This window comes from Mauremys reevesii, linkage group 25 (genome assembly GCF_016161935.1).
Source record: "Mauremys reevesii isolate NIE-2019 linkage group 25, ASM1616193v1, whole genome shotgun sequence".
In the NCBI taxonomy this organism is placed as follows: Eukaryota; Metazoa; Chordata; order Testudines; family Geoemydidae; genus Mauremys; species Mauremys reevesii.
This window is the reverse complement of record NC_052647.1, coordinates 4,625,621-4,639,150: the sequence shown is the minus strand read 5'-3', so window position 1 is coordinate 4,639,150 and position 13,530 is coordinate 4,625,621. Positions and strand designations below refer to the sequence as shown.

Sequence of the window (13,530 nt, the reverse complement as noted above, 5' to 3'; positions counted from 1 at the left end):
TACGCATCAGGATTGAGGGGGGTTGGGGGGGAGCCCACAGCAAGGACAGAGGGGGCTTTGGGTCGGGATAGAAGGGCACTGGCAGAGCTGGGGGGGGGGCCCTTCACCCCTTTTGCTGCTCAGCCCCATGGCAGGAAATGCCCAGCCCAGTTGATGGGTGGTGGTCCTGCTGTGTCTCCAGGCCCCCAGCCCATCTCACTGTGGAGCTCCAAGCGCCCGGAGGCTGCTGCTCCCCCCGGCGGGAGCTGATCGTGGTGCTGAAGAGTGAGGCATCCACCAGCTGGCTGGTCCAAATCCCCCACCTGGCCGGGCGCCTGCGAGTCCTGGTAAGAGAAGGGCTCCCTGGGGATAGGAGAGGGGTTACGGGGCCAGGAACAGCCCCCCATCCACAACCCCTCCATGCACATGCTCCCCTGTGAGCCTTCCCTCCCTCCCAGTCTCTCCCCCCTGACCCTGACCCTTTGGCCTGCTGCCCCATGGCATCTTCTGAGCCATCATGACCTTTAACCTCTCATCTGGTTTCTCCTCTCGGACCCAGCCCCCTCTGGTCTGGTGTCCCCTGTTGCTAAGGTGAACCCAGGAGACCTGGCGCCCAGCCCAGCTCTGCCGGTTCCAAGCTCCCTGGCTCCTGACTCAGTGGCTGGGGTGGAGCTGCCCCTCTCTGGAACTTCCCAGTCACTCCTTGCGCTGACACCTTGTTCACCTGGTGCTGCTCATTTGTATAGCGTTACCCATGATGCCCTGCTCCAGCCTCAGCCTGATCGCCCTGAGCTGGAGCAGGGTCCAGGTTGGCCTTGGGCTCTGTCACTCTGCCCTGCCCCCCATTTTCTTACAGGCATCCCACGAGGTCTCGGTCAGCGGCACAGAACCAGAACCGGACCTGGCTGTGAGCAGCAGCATGTCCCTGGGCCTGGCCTATGCCAGTGACCCCATGGCCTGGGCAATGGAGCAGGGACTGCCTGGGGTCACATCTTACACAGAGGCCGAGCAGGTGAACAGGTTCCTGGTCATTGTAGGGCTAGATGGTAGGTGACTCCTTAGGGGGCAGGGAATGGGCACAGGGTGCAATGGCATGGGAGGGCCATTAGGGGGCCCACCTAACTCAGACCCTGCCCCACCCCCAGTGTAGGGGGAGATGGAAGCTGCAGTTCTGCCCTGTGGCCCCCTCTCCCCAGACACAGACAGACCCTTGGTGGCCCCCAGTGGTGGGAGAGGCTCATGCCCCAGACGATGCCCTCAGGGCTGGCATGTCTGTCCCTCCCAGGGCACCGTTACATCTAAAACCCCAGTGCCATGGTGAAAGGGGGGGGGTGGGGTGGGAATATGGGGACTAGGACACAGAGCTAGGCAGTTCTCAATCCAGCCAGCAGGGGGCAGACTTGCTCTCTCTCTCTCATGTCCCCTTAACCTGTTCCTTCTTCCTCTCTGCTCCCTCACTCTGTTTTCTCCTGCTAGGGGATGCCAAGGCCCCCCACCCCTCCATCCCACTCCCCAGACCCGCCAAGATCTCCCCCATGGTCTGGGAGAGAAGCCGGGCAGCCCCAGGAGGTGGGAGAACTGTGAGGCTGGCGGGAGCTCTGTCTGTGGCGTGTCTGAGCGAGAGGGTGGCCGTTTATGTCAACAAGGACATGCTCCAGGTGAGGAATCCCCTTGTATAAACAGTTCCTTGAGTGCAGCACTAGGGGGCACGGTGCTGCAGGGAGTGAGGTGGAGGGCTCAGCAGGGGGCGCTCTCCCCTCCCAGTCAGTGCTGGCCCCGGGGCGGCACTAGGGGGCGCTGTGCTGTGAGGAGTCAGGTGGGGGCTCAGCAGGGAGCGCTCTCCCCTCCCAGTCAGTGCTGGCCCCGGGGCGGCACTAGGGGACGCTGTGCTGTGAGGAGTCGGGTGGGGGCTCAGCAGGGGGCGCTCTCCCCTCCCAGTCAGTGCTGGCCCCGGGGCGGCACTAGGGGGCGCTGTGCTGTGAGGAGTCAGGTAGGGGCTCAGCAGGGAGCGCTCTCCCCTCCCAGTCAGTGCTGGCCCCGGGGCGGCACTAGGGGGCGCTGTGCTGCAGGGAGCAGGTGGAGGGCTCAGCAGGGGGCGCTCTCCCCTCCCAGTCAGTGCTGGCCCCAGGGCGGCACTAGGGGGCGCTGTGCTGCAGGGAGCAGGTGGAGGGCTCAGGCAGGGGGCGCTCTCCCCTCCCAGTCAGTGCTGGCCCCGGGGCGGCACTAGGGGGTGCTGTGCTGTGAGGAGTCGGGTGGGGGCTCAGCAGGGGGCGCTCTCCCCTCCCAGTCAGTGCTGGCTGTATCAGTCTCATAGTCTCCCCGCACCTGCCTCGGCCAGGCTGCCAGACTCTCCCCAGCCCGAGTGACCCTGCGGGACCCCAGCTGTGCAGCCCAGTCCAATGGCACCCACTTCCTGCTGGAGTCCCCCCTGGCCGGCTGCGGCGCCCTGCGCATCCCGGCCCTGGACCCCACCTCGGGTGTCGGGCGGTACCAGAACGCGGTGAGCTGGGGGATAGGGGGCACAATGTGGGGCTGAGAGTGAATGGGGGGGGGGAGATGTGAAGTGAAAGAATCTGGGGGTCTGCAAAGGGGCTAGAATGTTAGGGGAGTTGAGGGGAGTAGGACAGGGCCAATGGGGGCTGGAGAACAGGGTGACTCTGGGAGACTGGAACTGGGGAAGAGTGGGAGAAGTGAGGACTGGGAAGTCTGAGGTTAATGGGAGGACTGGGGGAACTGGAATTCTGTGGGGCTGGGAGAATTGGTCCTGGCTCTGCCCCCACCATCCCGGGGCGCTGGGGTCTCGTCTGATGCTCCCATGTTTCTGATTGTGCCGGTTGCTCCCCACTCCTCCCCCCACTTTCCCCTCCCCCCAGGTGGTGCTCTGGGGCAGCGGGCCAGGGGCAGAGCCCGAGGGTCCCCCGCTCCCGGTGGGACAGGCTGAAGATAGCTTGGAGTCCATTGAGGTGGGCGAGGGGGGAGGGGAGGCGTCTTTGGCCAGGCGGTTCTGGCGCCGCTGTGGGGCGGGGTCCTCAGATCCTTTCAGTGGGGGAGGACCTGGGATTGGTGGGTTCCCTCCCAAACTATTGGGAGCAGCTCAAAGTGGGGGAGCACGCTGGGCCCGCTCCAAACCCCCTGAGCTGGGTTGGGGGTTCCTGGCTCCCAAGGGCTCCTGGCTCAGTGGGGACTGGGCAGCAGCCGTGGGGGGATGGAGAGCCTTGGCTGGGGAGGTGGCCTAGGGTTTGGGAAGACTGGGATAACTGGGGAGTCTCTGGGACTGGAGTTCTGGGGGCTGGTCCCCATGTCCCCTATCCCCCCCCACACCCTCTGCTTCTCTCCCACAGTTCTCCTGCTCCTCCCCAGCCCTGAGTGAGACATCCCGCTCTGCTGAGCCCATCCCGGATCTGCCCCTCCACCTGGGCCGTGTCTTGCTCAGCCTGGAGGTCTACAGCTCCGAGGCTTTCGCCAAGGCCCAGGGACCCTGCACGGTGTCGGCCAACAGCCGCGTCTTTGTGGAAGTAACTGGGGGGGAGGCACCATCCAGCCCCATGGCACTGGGATCCCCCTCCCCTGTGTCAAGCCTGGGGCTTTGCCCAGGGCCACATCACCTACGGGAGGGCACATCTCTGAGGGGCTGTGCTAGCCAGGTCCCCCCCCCCCCCCACCAGGCTGGTTAACCTGCTGGAGCTGTGGGGTCCTCTCCCCCAGGCCTCTTCAAAACCCACAGGGGGATTGCTCCAGGCTCTGGGGCAGGAGCTGTGGAGAAAGTTACAGTATTAACCTGGCAGGAGGTGAGATTGGTGGTGGTAGAGCAGGGGGCAGGACTCCTGGGTTCTATCCCCAGTTCTGGGAGGGCAGCAGGATCAGGGATTAGAACGGGGGTGGGTGCCAGGACTCCTGGGTTCTATCTCCAGTTCTGGGAGGGGAGCAGGATCAGGGATTAGAATGGAGGTGGGTGCCAGGACTCCTGGGTTTTATCCCCAGTTCTGGGAGGGCAGCAGGATCAGGGATTAGAATGGGGGTGGGTGCCAGGACTCCTGGGTTCCAGGCTTGGGGGTGAGATCATGTTTGTGGAGTGGGACCCAGCTGGCCTGAGGCGTCCCATCCCCTCCTGAGCTCTCCCCAACCCTCTGTGCAGGCTGCTCTGGCTGCCTTCGATCCTCGGCTCAGCTTCAGCATCCGCCTCTGCTTCCTCTCGCCAAGCTCCTCCTCCTCGCTGGACTCACCCTACACCTTGGTGCGGGGGGGCTGCCCGGCCCACCCCGACGTCTCTCTGCACCCGCCCCACAAGGGGGCTGCAGGCCCGGCCTTGTCCCCCGGCTCCCAGGAGCTGCAGCGCCTCAGCTTCCTGCTCCGGCCCCTCTACAACGACTCCATCCAATTCCTGCACTGCCGCCTGGCCCTCTGCACCCAGGAGCCCCAGGGCCAGGCTGGGGCCTATGGGGGCGCCCTCCCCAAGGTCTGTACCACGCTGCCGGATGCCACCCCTGCTGGATGGAATCCAGCCTGCTCCACTGTGTGTGGCTCTAGCCTGCAGGCCACCGGGGGGATAAAAGCCCAGCTACTGCTGCAGCAAAGGGGGGTCTCCTTTAGCTCAGGCGGCAGCGTGAACTGGCCCCAGTTCTACCCTTGCCTCCAGGGGTTGTGTCCCAGGCTGGATTTCTACCCTGGGCTGCAGGCAATGCTGGGAGCACCTGGAGGACAGGGGCTGAATCCCCCAGGCCAGTATGATGATCCCTGCTGGGGGGGAGGTGCCCCAGGGGGTCAACGCTGCAGGGGCTGCTCTGGGAGGAGAATGGAGTCTAGGCCCCCTGGCTTCCGTTCCCCTGGAGTCAGGACTCTTGGCCACAGTTGTGACCCCTGGCAAGCAGCTGGGGGTGGGGGGGGCAGACGTTCTCTGGGACAAATCAGTGTCCATCTACACCAATTAGAACCAGTGTGGCTGGGCTCAGGAAGGGGGTGGGACCCCAGGGCTGGGACCAGTAGGGTGGAGGGAGGGGCTGGGGCTGGGATTGGGAAGGTTGGGGGAGGGGTGAGCATCCAGTACTGGGAGGAGGTGCCTGGCTGAGCCTTGTCGGTTTCAGTGTGGGCCCCAGGCATGCCCCAGCAGCCGCGTGGGGGAGCCGGGCAGCGGGCGGTTCCAGCACACCTTCACCAAGCCCATCATCGTAACCGTGGGGCGCCTGGCCAGAGCCACCAAACCCACCCCAGGAACAGGTGAGACCTGGGACGGGCTGGGGCTGGTTATGGGAGCAGGCACAGAGACTGCAACACACCAAGGCCCTGACGCAATCGCCCTGCAGTGCAGCGCCCCCTAGCACTGGGCTGGGAACGGGGGTGAGCGCTGACTGCCAGGGGAGAGCGCCCCCTAGAGGAGATCAGGGGCTGTCTCCATCGGTCTCTCAGTGTTTCCGGCTTCCTTGTCCTCCCCCCGCAGATCCCTTTCTGGTGCCCTTTCCTCTGGCTGGCAGGAGGGGGAAGATGCTGAAGGAGGCACCCCGGCCAGAGCAGGGAGAGACACCTCCTGGTAAGAGATGCCCTCTCGATATCACCCCCCCAAGCCACCTGGTGGCCCACTTGCCTGGCAAGCTGCAGAGAGCACATAGCTCCCCTGGGGTTCAGTGGGAACAGAGGGCATGCTGGGAAGCAGGATGCCTGGGTTCTATTCCCTGTTCGGGGGCGGGGGGGGCTATTGGGTGAGAGCAGGGTGGAGGAGGAGTCTGGGAGCCTGGACTCCTAGGTCCCCCCCCCCACCCCAGCACTGGCTCTGCATCTGCTCCTGGGGGTGGCTGTGGGGCTCACTCTCCCCATTCCCCACAGCCCCCCTTCCCCAGGGCCTGGAGCTGCCCACCGTGGTGGGAATCGTCTTCTCAGCTTTCATCATCGGCGTCTCTCTCACTGGGGGGCTCTGGCTCATTCACTCCAGGACAGGTAGGAGTGGCCGTCGGTTGAGGTGGGGGTCAGGAGATGGATGGTGCCACCGTTGAACCAGTTGCTGCCCATACCTCCCCTCCCCCCGCTGGACCAGTGGTTCCTTCCTAGCCAATACATTTGGGGGTGGGAGTGGGCTTGTCATGTGTCACATGCGTGTGTGTGTTGGGGGGAACCAGGGGACTCCACAGGAATCCTTCTCTGTATCCCGGAGTCTAAAGCTACCAGCATCCCCAGAGCCCCAGGGAAAAGCCCCCTTAGCTCTGGGAGGAGACGGGGGTGGGGTCTTGGAGCCAGAACTCCTGAGTTCTGTCCCAGCTCTGGGTGGGGAGTGGCACCTAGTGGGTTAGAGCAGGGAGGGGCTGAGACCCAGGACTCCTGTGGGGCTAATGGTTTGAGCAGACAGAGTCAGAATGTTGAAGGGTTACTGATTCCTAGCCCCCATCCCAAAAACACCCCTTGGCACTCTGCCATCCCCAGCCCTTTCTCCTAAGCTCTGCCAGCCCCATTCCTGGCCCCAGGATTCACACCAGGGCCTTTCCTTCTAGTGAAGCCTCCCCCAGGCACTTGGTCTGTCTTGTGACAAGTTCCACAGACAGCCTGCAGGACTCCCTGCCACGAGGTCTAAGGGCTTAGCTGGTGTCAAATAAAACTGGCTGTTTGTAGCTAATGAGGGGGGTGGCAAAGGCAGTGTGGGATGAATCCAGGCAGCAGATGACACTCACAGGATGGGAGAGGCAGCGGATTCAGTCTTAATCCTTGGTCCTTGCTGTGAGCCGGTGGAACTCCTTGCCACAAGGGCTCTGTGAAGTTGGGAGTTTAGCAGGGTTCAGGGAGGGATTCGATGGTTCTACTGTGAATGAGAACAATCCGGAGACACCAGCATGGCTGCCAGGCATACCCCGGCGCACGGTTATGGGAGCAAGGGGGAGGGTTGGGAGTAGGGGACACACAGGGGGCAGGGTTGGGGGGAGGGGTGAACTGGGGCAGAGCAGGCACTAGGGACCGAAAAGAGAACTCTGCAGCTCAAGCCCCCTCTGGGGCTGCCTGGGAAATACCCCCTTCCCAGTGGAGGAAGGTGGTCCCGCAAGTATGGGGCTGAGGCCCCAGTCCTGTGTGGGGCTGGGTGTTTGGAAACCCCCCAGCCTGGGTGGGATTCCCTGCCGCAGGGTGGGACGTTGAGCCGTGTGGGATGAATTGAGCTGTGGTGCGTGGTGGAGCATGGGTGGTGGTGGTGGAATGGGAGCATGGGGTGGATGGGGGGGCGCCCCACTGACCCATCTATCTGTCTGCCTCTGGCAGCTCACAGGGGCCTCCCTGTCCGTGTTCTTGGGAATACGCTGGCAGCAGCCCCACTGTCACCACCTGCAGGCGCCCGGCCCTGCGGCTCCCGGGATCAGCAGCCCATCGGACTCTGCTCAGCACAGCCAGGGAGGCCACTCGGGGAAGGGCCTCTCCACTTGGCCCGAAGGGCCCCGTCCCTGTGACTGGCAGCCAGCGGGCGGCAGGCCTCGCCCAGGCCGGAAGGGGCCCCGGGGCAGGCCGCGTGGCATCGGGGCTGCGGTGCCGGCTGTGGCTAGTGTTTGCGCTTTCGGGGTATAAATGTGACTGCAGAGGACGTGCCGGTGCCGCCTGTGTGTTATTGCTCGCGGTGTCGCTGCTGCCAGGGGCCCGGACACAGGCTGCTTTCCGCTCACGTCCTTTAATTCTCTGCCGGCAGCCGGGGGAGGGTTACAGCGCCGGGCTGAGGAGCCCTCTCTGCTTACTGGGGCACAGGACAGATCTCAGCTCACATCTCTCCTCTGCGGCTGGGTCAGGGGGGCAGCCCACAGCTCACCCCTCTCTCTCCCCCAGCCCAGCCCAGCCCTCCGGGGAGATGCTCATGCAGGGAGCCAGATGCAGAGAAGCCCCAGGGCAGCCGGACTGGTGCTCCCCCCAAACAGTGCCCCTGACTGTCCCACTGTGCCCACCTTCAGCCATGGGGGGACCCAGGGTCTGGCTGGCAAGAGGGGCCCACCAAGGGCAGGCAGCTGAGTCCTCCTCCCGGCTCCGTCACATGGTGGCTGTGGGCCCCCGCAGCACCTTCCAGGCGAGGGGGGGCGGGGCGTGATGGCAGCTTGGGGGATGATCCAGGAGCCCCCTCAGCTCTGGGGTTTCTCCTCTGGCCTCCACAGCTCCCCCTGCAGGCCGGGTGTCCCGGGCCCCGCCTGCCCGGCCCCTAGCGGAGGGCGCCCGGCGCCTGGCTGCCCCCGGGGCTGTGGAAGAGCCCGTGGGTCTCCTGGTGGCGCCGCAGGTCCACCTTGCGCTGGAAGCCCTTGGGGCACAGGGAGCAGGCGAAGGGCTTGTGCCCCGAGTGCTTGCGGCTGTGGGTGATGAGGTTGGAGCTCTGGCTGAAGGCTTTGCCGCACACCTGGCATTTGTGAGGCTTCTCACCTGCGGGGGCGGAGGGGGAGAGGTTAGGGGGCTGGGTGGGGGCTGCAGGAGGGGCTGGGATCCCTCAGGGCTCAGCAGAGAGCCCCAGAACTCACTCAGGGAAGGACTGGCAGGACTCTAGAGTAGCAGGGCCCCCACCTACCTCGCTGGCCATGGGCCTAGGGCCCCAGACAGCCATGGGCCCAGGGCCCCCACCTACCCGGCCGGCCACGGGCCCAGCTCAGCCTGGATCTATGGTCATGGGGTCGATGCTTGCACCCCTGTGACCCCATTCACCTGCCATTCCCTGATCAGGCCACCAGGTGGTGCTGTTGCTCCATGGAGTTGCGCGGCGGCGGGATGGGAGGCTGGAGCAGGCGCGAGGGACCAGTTTGTCCAGGGCAGGACTTGGAGGCAAGTGCAGCAAATGTGCCGCTGTTCAGGCAGGCAGCAGATCCCGGCCCGCAGCTGCAGCCCCTGCAGTCCCGGCCCTGGGCTTCCACCGGCTCTGCCAGAGCCCCCCAATCCCGACCTGCAGCCCCTGCAGTCCTGGCCCTGGGCTTCCACCGGCTCTGCCAGTGCCCCCCAATCCCGACCCGCAGCCCCTGCAGTCCCGGCCCTGGGCTTCCACCGGCTCTGCCAGAGCCCCCCAATCCCGACCCGCAGCCCCTGCTGTCCCGGCCCTGAGCTCCCGCCAGCTCTGCCAGCGCCCCCCAATCCCGACCCGCAGCCCCTGCTGTCCCGGCCCTGAGCTCCCGCCAGCTCTGCCAGAGCCCCCCAATCCCGACCCGCAGCCCCTGCTGTCCCGGCCCTGAGCTCCCGCCAGCTCTGCCAGCGCCCCCCAATCCTGACCCGCAGCCCGTGCTGTCCCAGCCCTGGGCTCCCCCCACAACTCTGCCAGCGCCCCACAATCCTGACCTGCAGACCCTGCTGTCCTAGCTGTGAGGTCCCCCCCAAATCTCTGCCAATGTCCTGTCCTGAGGGTTGGGGGAGTCCGAGCCGGCTGCCCCTCACCTGTGTGGATGAAGGTGTGTTTCTTCATGTCCGATTTCTGGTGGAAGCGTTTCCCGCAGAAGGGGCAGGGGAAGGGGCGCGTGTCCGAGTGGATGAGCAGGTGTGTGGAGAGTGTGGACGAGCGCTTGAACTGCTTCCCGCAGATCCGGCAGGGGAAGCTCCTCACCTGCAGGGAGACCTGTCAGCTGGGGCCCAGGGGGGACGGGACGGGACTGCAGAAACCCCCGGCCTCCTGCAGTGGCCTCCCCCAAAGAGCCCAGCCTTTTCACCCCAACCCCATGGCACCTTGCCAGGCCCCCTCAGTGTTAGCCCCATGGCTGCCCCCTGCCCAAATGGATGCTCATCCAGCCCCCCAAAGCCCCTCACAGCTGCAAAAGATCCACCTCTAAACCCCCTTTTGTATATCACGTTCCACCCCACCCACCAGGCCTCACCCACCTCTGGCTTCCCTTTGCCCGGGCCGGGAGGGGTAGGCTGGTGCTGCAGGCCGCCCAGGTGGCCACACATCCCCCATGGGGCCACGTGGCTGCAGAGCGTTGAGCATTTCAGGTGGCTGCCGAGGCGCTGGGCTGCAGGGAGGCCCTGCGGGTGGGGACAGAAATGGGGTCAACATGGGGAGCCTGCCCCAAATGTACGGGCTGGAATTGGTGGTGGCCATGTAGGGTGGGGCTGAGACCTCCCCAAACTCATCACAGCAGTGATGGAACCCAGCCTGTCTGGTGCCTGGACGTTTGCTGGGGCCAGCCTGTGTCGCTTCCCTTTGTTCTACAGCCACCCGCTCGTGACACTGAGCGGGAAACCTCCCGCTCCCCCCCCCCCCCCCCCCCCCCCCCCCCGCCCACCATCCGACACTGGGGAAAGGGGCCGGCCGGGCAGCCCCTGGCAGGGAAGGGGGTCGGTTAGCTACCAGCCCCCTCCACCCAAGCAGGGCAAGTTTCCACTACGCAGCACGGCAGCACCGAGTGCCCCCTATGGAGACAGAGCCACCAACACTGGGCCCTGCACAGAGTGCGACACTCCCTGGTCACACGCTAAATAGACACAGGTTGGAAGGGTAAACTGAGGCACAGAGCGGGAGGGGAAGATCTCACCCAAGCAGATCAGAGAACCCTGGTCCCCAAGTCCTAGTCTGGTGTGTCTGCCTGCCCCAAAGACCCCCTCCCAGCTGTCCCCTCTGCTTACAGACCCCTAGCATCCTGTGGGGTGGGTCAGTTCGGCCACTACAATGCCAGCGGGGCCGGGAAATGGCACTGGGATGATATAGATGCACTGAGAAAGGGGCTCAGACCTGCCCCAAACTCATGACACTCACGGGGGCCACCACAGAGCCAGCAGCTGGGCTTAGCTCACAGCCCCAAGCCAACCCCTGAGTGCGAGCAGGGCTTCGGCTGTCGGACTCAGTGGGGTCGGAGCTGGCCCTGCTGGGGTGAAAGGCTTGTGCTGCATTTGCTCTGATGGGGCCACAGCTGAGGCCTCGCCCGCCGACCCCCCAGGTGCATCACTGAGCCAAGGGTGCTGGGTATTGGGCCCCCGATGGGTCACCCCCTGCGCCCCCAGTGACAGTGCCCCATAGGCCAGGCGATACTGCACACAGATGGCAGGTTGGTAAATGTGCCCCAGGGCAGCGCCAGAGCCTGACATATGGGGCAGCGCAGCCCCATGCTGGGAAGCACCAGGCTGGGTGCGGGGAGAGGGCTTCACTCAGCTCTGATTAAAGGTGGGGGCTGGGAATGGGACACGGGGCCTTTCCTCTCTAGGGGGCGCCAGCTCCCATCTTGCCCCAGGGTGGGACTGGCTGGCTCAGGGGGCTGGGAATGGGACATGGGGCCTTGCCCCTCTAGGGGGCGCTGGATCTGATCCTGCCCTGACAGGCAGTGGTGCCCGCGTGAAGTGAGGAGGGAAGGATTCTCCGTCCAGTTCCCAGGGGCAGGAGCCTCCAAACAGCCCCATTGCTGGCAGCCCTGAGGGGAGGCCAAGCACTGGAGGGGGATGGAGCTCCCAGAGCTCGATCACGCAGGGAGGCCTCAGCTCCCAGGGTCAGCAGGGCGAGGGGCTCAGCCCAGTCCCTTTTGCTGGGGGGGTGGGGTGGTTACCTTTTCACAGCAGCTGCACCTGTGTGGTGGCTTGGAGAAGAGCAGGAGAGATCCCAGGAGGCCAGAGGTCCCCTCGGCGTCTCCGTCCAGCTCCCTCCCGGAGCCCAGTGCCGGCGGCAGGACAGTCTGCACCAGGTGCTGCAGCTCAGGGCTGCGGTAGCTGCTCCAGAAGGGCTTGAACGACACGTCTAAGGGGCTGCTCACGCCTACGGGGAAACAGCAAGTGGGGAACTGGGACATGGGGCCTTTCCCCTCCGTGGGGCGCCGGCTCTGGCTGGCTCAGGGGGCCAGTGATTGGGACATGGGGCCTTTCCCCTCCAGGGGGCGCCGGCTCCGGCTGGCTCAGGGGCCCAGCGTTTGGGACATGGGGCCTTTCCCCTCCAGGGGGCGCCGGCTCCGGCTGGTTCAGGGGGCCAGCGTTTGGGACATGGGGCCTTTCCCCTCCGTGGGGCGCCGGCTCTGGCTGGCTCAGGGGGCCAGCGTTTGGGACATGGGGCCTTTCCCCTCCGTGGGGCGCCGGCTCCGGCTGGCTCAGGGGGCCAGCGTTTGGGACATGGGGCCTTTCCCCTCCAGGGGGCGCCGGCTTTGATCTGATCTGGCCCCAGGGGCTGGCTGGCTGGCTCCGAGGGTGGGGAACGGGACACGGATAGTTGTCATTGTGTAAAATGAGGTTGGTGGGTCTCAGTCCAGTTCCGAGTGGGGCACGTGCCCCCATCACAGAACTGGCCACCTGCCTGCCACTGCCCCCCAGGGGCAAGTTCAGACAGGGCGGGGAGGGGCATGGAACTTGCCCCTGGAGAGGGAAGCTGGGAGGTTGGGAGTGATGGGCCGGTGCAGGATTGGGAGGGGCTCCCCCCGGAGGAGCATGGGGCTGGTGGGGGGTTACCTGGCAGGGGCCGACAGGCCCAGCTCCGGCTGAAGTCCGTCTTGGCGGGGGGGCTGCGCTGCGGCTGGCTGGCTGCCCCCTCCCCATCCTGCACCCCGCAGCTTTCCAAGGCCCTGGGATGGGCTCTGCTCCCTTCCTCTGCCCCCTGCCCCAGCTCGGGGGGCTGGGCCGGCGCCGGCCCTGCTCGGGGCACTCCCCAGGCTGGGTCTGGAAGAAGGATTTGCTGGTGAGATTCCCTGAGCCTCCCCTCCACCCCCAACCTTGGGCTGGGCAGGGCAGGCGAACCCCCGGCCTCCAGGTGAGATCACGGGGGTGCTTGGGGGGTTCTCTCCATGTTCACCCAGCCCCACCCTTCCCATTCCCTGCCCCTGCCTTGCTCTCCAGTAGAGGGCGACCATCTCCCCTTGCCTGCCCCCTCCCCCGCATTCTCCCTTTGCGGGTACTTTCCCCTCGCCTGCTGCCCCAGCTCACCCCTTCCCCCACCCCTCCACTCACCGCCAAGACCCTCCGGTCGCTGCCCCGGGTGGTTTGGGCCCCTCTTGCTTCTCACCAGGAAGGAGCGCGGCATCCTGGCAGCTGCGGGATGGGGAGAGGCGGCATCACTATGTAGCTGGCCCAGCCCCTGCCCCATGGGGCCTGCAGGGGGCGCTGAGCCAGTGGGGAATGGCCCGGACAGGCCTAACCTGTCGCTGGTCTGTAGCAGGTCCCAGTAGGGGCAAGTTGCTAAGTGACCCCTCCCGTCCCCTGCCCCCTAGTCATTCTCTGCAGACGGGACTGGGGTCAGGACTCCTGGGCTCAGTTCCCAGCTCTGGGAGGGGAGTGTGGTCTCGTGGTCTGAGAGGGGGTGGGGAAGGACGGGGGGTCAGGACTCCTGAGTTCTGCCTGTCTCTCACTTGCTGTGTGACCTTGAGCCAGTCCCTTCCCCTCTCTGTGCCTCAACTGCCCCTTCTGTTCATTAACATCTGTGACCTGCTTCACTTCAGAGCTCCAGACGCCCTTTCCTGCCCTGAACCTGACAGTACTGAGGGGCGGGACCAGGCTTTGAATTTGTTTGTACAGCCCCATGCACAAGGGTGCCCGATAAACCATGGGGCTGACGAGCCTGTCCCAGGAACAATCAGATGGCACCTCACACCACTCAGGGTTAGTCATAATGACACCTGCCTGGCCCACGGAGAGGCAGGTCAGGGTATCCCAGTTAACGGATGGTGAAGAAAC

The 13,530-nt window shown here is 65.3% G+C and overlaps 2 protein-coding genes across 19 annotated transcripts in view; one reads left to right on the top strand and one right to left on the bottom strand.

Moving 5' to 3' along the window:
• The window catches only part of MAP2K7 (mitogen-activated protein kinase kinase 7), an 87,095-nt gene that overhangs the window by 65,565 nt on the left and 8,000 nt on the right, over positions 1 to 13,530 (top strand). For 4 of the 18 annotated variants that reach the window (XM_039514202.1, XM_039514203.1, XM_039514205.1 and 1 more), the window contains exons 8-18: positions 182 to 326; positions 836 to 1,025; positions 1,456 to 1,637; positions 2,318 to 2,479; positions 2,853 to 2,942; positions 3,321 to 3,494; positions 4,115 to 4,435; positions 5,061 to 5,193; positions 5,414 to 5,503; positions 5,797 to 5,907; positions 7,210 to 7,525. In XM_039514202.1, the coding sequence (XP_039370136.1) occupies positions 182 to 326; positions 836 to 1,025; positions 1,456 to 1,637; positions 2,318 to 2,479; positions 2,853 to 2,942; positions 3,321 to 3,494; positions 4,115 to 4,435; positions 5,061 to 5,193; positions 5,414 to 5,503; positions 5,797 to 5,907; positions 7,210 to 7,394 (1,783 nt within the window). In that variant the 3' untranslated portion in view covers positions 7,395 to 7,525. Of the gene's footprint in view, positions 1 to 181; positions 327 to 835; positions 1,026 to 1,455; positions 1,638 to 2,317; positions 2,480 to 2,852; positions 2,943 to 3,320; positions 3,495 to 4,114; positions 4,436 to 5,060; positions 5,194 to 5,413; positions 5,504 to 5,796; positions 5,908 to 7,209; positions 7,526 to 13,530 lie in introns of those variants that run through there. The other 14 variants (XM_039514206.1, XM_039514204.1, XM_039514209.1 and 11 more) reach the window with 14 other exon arrangements.
• On the bottom strand, positions 7,497 to 13,074 carry LOC120391019 (zinc finger protein Gfi-1b-like). Its single transcript, XM_039514220.1, has 6 exons — positions 12,808 to 13,074; positions 12,313 to 12,519; positions 11,427 to 11,632; positions 9,772 to 9,915; positions 9,334 to 9,499; positions 7,497 to 8,340 (listed from the first exon to the last, which is right to left on the bottom strand). The coding sequence occupies exons 1-6, from the start codon at positions 12,941 to 12,943 to the stop codon at positions 8,126 to 8,128; spliced, it is 1,074 nt and encodes a 357-aa protein (XP_039370154.1). The 5' UTR covers positions 12,944 to 13,074; the 3' UTR covers positions 7,497 to 8,125.

Excerpts from the sequence above, each read along its gene's own strand:
- LOC120391019 (XM_039514220.1), bottom strand. The coding sequence starts at position 12,943 with ATGGGGCAGGGGCTGGGCCAGCTACATAGTGATGCCGCCTCTCCCCAT. Across the intron at positions 9,916-11,426 it reads GGTGCAGCTGCTGTGAAAAG|GGCCTCCCTGCAGCCCAGCG; the intron begins GTAACCACCCCA and ends CCCCACCCGCAG. Across the intron at positions 9,500-9,771 it reads CGGGCAAAGGGAAGCCAGAG|GTGAGGAGCTTCCCCTGCCG; the intron begins GTGGGTGAGGCC and ends GTCTCCCTGCAG.